The sequence below is a fragment of the Neolamprologus multifasciatus genome, chromosome 18, assembly GCF_963576455.1.
Source record: "Neolamprologus multifasciatus chromosome 18, fNeoMul1.2, whole genome shotgun sequence".
Lineage (NCBI taxonomy): Eukaryota > Metazoa > Chordata > Actinopteri > Cichliformes > Cichlidae > Neolamprologus > Neolamprologus multifasciatus.
Genome location: NC_140456.1, coordinates 382,501 through 387,500, shown reverse-complemented (window position 1 = coordinate 387,500; position 5,000 = coordinate 382,501). Strand labels below are relative to the sequence as shown.

Genomic DNA, 5,000 nt, shown 5'->3' with positions numbered 1-5,000 from the left:
CACAGACACACACAGACACACAGACACACACACAGAAACACACACAAACACACAGAAGCACACACAGAAACACACAGACACACACACACAGACACACAGAAACACACAGACACACACACAGAAACACACAGACACACACACAGACACAGAAACACACACAGACACACACACACAGACACACACAGACACACAGACACACACAAACACACAGACACACACACAGAAACACACACAGACACACAGACACACACACAGACACAGAAACACACACAGACACACACACACAGAAACACACACACACACAGACACACACAAACACACAGACACACACACAAACACACAGAAGCACACACAGACACACACAGAAACACACAGACACACAGAAGCACACACAGACACACACAGAAACACACAGACACACAGAAGCACACACAGACACACACAGACACACACAGAGACACACACAGAAACACACACAAACACACAGAAGCACACACAGACACACACAGAAACACACAGACACACAGAAGCACACACAGACACACACAGAAACACACACAAACACACAGAAGCACACACAGACACACACAGAAACACACACACAGACACACACAGACACACAGACACACACACACACACAGAAACACACACACAGACACACACAGAAACACACACAAACACACAGAAGCACACACAGACACACACAGACACACACACACAGACACACACAGACACACAGACACACACACAGAAACACACACAAACACACAGAAGCACACACAGACACACACAGAAACACACAGACACACAGAAGCACACACAGACACACACAGAAACACACACAAACACACAGAAGCACACACAGACACACACAGAAACACACAGACACACAGAAGCACACACAGACACACACAGACACACACAGAGACACACACAGAGACACACACACACACACACAGAAACACACAGACACACACACAGACACACACACACACTGGCTGTTTCCACAGATTCAGTTATTGATCGTCCCATCGATCAATAACTGAACAGTACTCCTGTGTCAGCCCTCATTGTCCTGTAGGGGGCAGACCTGGTTCTGCTCCTGCAGGGTCCGGTCAGAGAATCAGACTCCTCTGACCTCTGACCTCTGCCACGTTAGCTGACGTCACTCTTCTTCATCACTCTGGTGCTCAGTTTAAGCCTCGGCAGCTCCTCTTCATCCCGAAGCTGCTGCCCTGTGATTGGCTTTATATTTGCGCTGAGGAGCAGTTGAGCAGGTGTACTTGATAACGTGTCCTGGCAAGCGTGCGCAGATTTCCTGTCTGTGTCTGATGTGATGTCACCATGATGCGTTTTATCGGGTGTCACACCGCTTCCAGGTGCGGCCCCGCCCCCTTCATCGGCCACAGTCCCCACGGGCGTCTGACCTCACCTCTGTCTATTTAAAACACTTCCTGTGTCCAGTGGGCTCTTACACGTCACCTCTCCCCAGTTCCCACCAGCAGGGGGCAGCAGGTCACACTGTAGAGAAGTTTACTGGTTTTAAATGACTTGAAGTGTTATGCAGAGAGCTGCGTGCTGATTGGCTGCGTGTGTGTTCTGTGTCAGTATGAAGGGTCGCTCCGGCTGTTGGGCACGTAATGGCCCGGGTCGATTCTCCAGAGCCGCTCTACAGAAGCCTGCCTGGACAAAAGACGAGGTAACACACCGACAACACTCTGTGCACATCCTGTGTCCTTTCACAGTAAAAGCCCTCCAGCTGCACACTTTTATTATGAAGGCACAGGAATCTAAAGCTCTGAGTCAAACTGGGGGACGTACTCCAGGAAACAGGGTTAGCTAACAACTCTAAGATGAAGCGGTGGGTGGGTGTTACCATGGTAACAGACTGTGTGACCTAAGCTGCTCGCTGTTGTCTCGGACTCCTCATCGCATCTGGACCTCTCGGTGAATGTCAGGCACCAGCCTGAGCAGAGAAGCTAGACAAAATGAAATGGTCATAAACTGCACCTTTCTTATAAAAACCGACCGGAGGGCAGATCCAGTCTGTTGCTACGGGCAACTGATAACCATCAGTAAACTGTGCCTGTACCAAAATCGATCAGTGGCCCAAAATGATCAAATGTTTTGTCCCGTTAAAGACTGACACGCCGTCATGTGATTAAAGTGGAGGCTCTGCTCTTTGTTTACCCGTTGCCACGGTGAAGCCTCTCTGCTCACGCTCACAGCTGACTCGGGATTTGATGTCCCGCTTCCGTGTGTTTGACTTGTCCTGATGTAAATCCAGCTTTAACCTCACACGCCTGTTAGTGGGTGAACTGTGAAGCTCAGGCTTTGGTCATTGTTTATCAAACGCCTCCTGCTGTGGGACTCGAGCTTCCCTCAGATTTGGAGCAACGGTGCAGCCGATTGGCTCAGACCGACGTCGCACACTTTGACTGAGCATGCTCGGACGTAGAGCAAGGCGATATGACCAAAATATTTATCACCATATACATTTAAAAATTTGTGATAACGATATAACTGATGATATAATTGACACGAGACAAAATACTTTACAACTCCACAACTTTATTAGTGCAAAAAAAACATCAAAGTATTTTCACTTAAACAAGCAGCTGTTTGTTATGTGCATTAAAGTTATATTAAAAATGTAACAGTGCAAATGCAAACTCCTGTCTGACAGTTTAACCAAAAGGCATTTCCAGTGGAAACTGGCCGACATATCCTCAGCATAACCATGTATAATATCCACAACACTTAAAAAGAGGTTATACACACACAATATGGTAACATTATGTTGAAGCACAGTACGTATCACTCCGCGAGGCTCCGCCTACGATAGCCGTAATGCTCCGACAATCCATCAAGCGGTGCGGCTTCGTAGCTTAGCAAAGTCGTACTGAAACATCTGACAGGTTTTCGAGCGCCGTGCAGATAAAATCGTTTCGAGGTCAGTAAACACAACCAGAGTTCATACATAAGGCACACGGGATTATAAGGGGCTCTGTCGACTTTCAGAAAAATCAAAGGATGATTTTAAGTGCGCCGTATTTTCCAAACAACACGGTAATAACGACGGCCCGCTAGCATGCGCTACCAAAAATAGTGCTTTGTTGTGTATCGGACGAAAGCTAAACCAGTTCCTCACCAGTGAAGCTGCAGCATTTTTACAAACCAGTTCAGGTTCATCGTTTCATTCAACGATCCGCTTTCGCTCTTCTCGTTCAGCGTCACCGTCATGTGCGTATGTAAACAAAGGCACTGCGGGTTTTACCCATATTCTGTCGCCATATTTCATTTTCCTATCGTTGCCCAACATTACACCGGTGTTACCGTGAACGATATGATATGGCCCCGCCCTACTCGGACGTTAGTTGTTACTGAGCACGTGTGGCGGCGTTACCGAGCTACTGCTCTCCCTCCTCAGGACGAGAAGCTGCAGCGGCTGGTGAAGGACCTCGGAGCAAACTGCTGGTCTTCGGTTTCCCTTCATTTCAGAGTGAGTAGTTTGATTTCAGGGTCGCTCAGCGTAAACGACCTGTGACCTCAGCCGTGACCGGGGTGAGAGAGTAGCTCACAGACGTCACAGTGAAGGTGAGGAGGCACCTCGTGGCTCTGCAGTTTGAACATACGCCGCCTTCTGTGTCTGCCTCAGGGTCAAAGGTCACCGGTGGAGTGTCAGCGGCGGTGGCAGCAGATAAAGAATCCAGACCTGGTCAAAGGTCCGTGGACGAAGGAGGAGGATCACAGGGTGAGGACCGTCACGTGAGCGCCCCCTAGAGCCAGACCCTCGTCGCATCCGTCATCGCTCATGCTCCGATGTCACTTCCTGTGCAGGTCAGAGAGCTGGTGCAGAAGTACGGCGTGAAACGCTGGTCGCTGGTCGCCAAACACCTGCACACCCGGAACGGGAAGCAGTGCCGCGAGCGCTGGCACAACCACCTGAACCCGACAGTGAAGAAGAGCAGCTGGACGCTGGACGAGGACCGCGTCATCTGCCAGGCGCACAGGCTGCTGGGAAACCGCTGGGCCGACATCTCCAAGCTGCTGCCCGGCAGGCACGGGACTCGTGGGGGCGGGCGGGCGGCGCTCGTGTGTGGTTACCCGCTGACCTCTCTGTGTTCTCAGGACGGACAACTCCATCAAGAACCACTGGAACTCCACCCTGAAGAGAAAGGTGGAGAAGGAGGGATACCTGCAGGTGCTGCGCCTCCACGGCTCCTACGTCGCCTCCACCTCGGCACCGGCATCCAAGAGCTGCGGCCTCCCCTGCAGCATCCCTGCAAAGGTCACCACCTGCCTGTCTGTGAGGTCAGAGGTCAGTGGCGTGCCGGTGGTAATGCTGACATGTCGTCCTGCAGGCTGACAGTCTGTCGACCTCGAAGGACGAGTCCAGCTGCGCCTCCGGCAGTCAAAGCGTGTGCATGCGCCACGGGAGCTCCGCCCATCTCTGCTCCTCCTCCGCCGGATCTCTGAGCACGAGCAGACCGGTAGCGTCCGTGGACCTGATGGAGGCGGTAACCGTCTGACTGTCAGGCTCGCTGACCGCTCGCTGTTCTCACCTCTGCTCCACCTCTAACCCGACTTTTTAACCGTAGAGCCTGGAGACGTGGAGCCACGACTCAAAGGAAGTGACATCATCGCTGAAACAGCCCCCAGCACTGCTGCCCGTCTGCCCGCACAGAAACGACGGCCACCTCTCCGTCATGGGCCTGAAGGCGAGCAGCGTAAGAGCGAACACCTGCTGACCTCACAGTGGAGAAGGCGGGGTTTAGTTTAGAATCAAATATTAACAGAAAGCAGAATCGGCAGCGCGAGCTGACGCCTGGCAGCTGTAACCGTGCCGCTCGGCGCCCTCACTGACCTTGGCGTAGCAGCCGAACTTCAGCTGCGGGTCGAGCCGGCAGAGGGCGGCGTGCCGCTTTAGGTGAAAGCCGGTGTTTGTGTGCAGGTTGCAGGTATGAAAGAGCGGGAGCTGGACGGCGAGGACGACTGCT

The 5,000-nt window shown here is 52.0% G+C and overlaps 1 protein-coding gene across 6 annotated transcripts in view; it reads left to right on the top strand.

Moving 5' to 3' along the window:
* LOC146496863 (uncharacterized) overlaps positions 1–5,000 on the top strand; it is an 11,534-nt gene that overhangs the window by 2,393 nt on the left and 4,141 nt on the right. For 3 of the 6 annotated variants that reach the window (XM_085140766.1, XM_085140764.1, XM_085140763.1), the window contains exons 3-10: positions 1,609–1,699; positions 3,431–3,502; positions 3,659–3,754; positions 3,841–4,061; positions 4,132–4,291; positions 4,365–4,520; positions 4,602–4,730; positions 4,955–5,000. The exon at positions 4,955–5,000 is cut by the window's right edge and continues 59 nt beyond it. In XM_085140766.1, the coding sequence (XP_084996892.1) occupies positions 1,609–1,699; positions 3,431–3,502; positions 3,659–3,754; positions 3,841–4,061; positions 4,132–4,291; positions 4,365–4,520; positions 4,602–4,730; positions 4,955–5,000 (971 nt within the window). The remainder of the gene's footprint in view (positions 1–1,608; positions 1,700–3,430; positions 3,503–3,658; positions 3,755–3,840; positions 4,062–4,131; positions 4,292–4,364; positions 4,521–4,601; positions 4,731–4,954) is intronic. The other 3 variants (XM_085140765.1, XM_085140768.1, XM_085140769.1) reach the window with 3 other exon arrangements.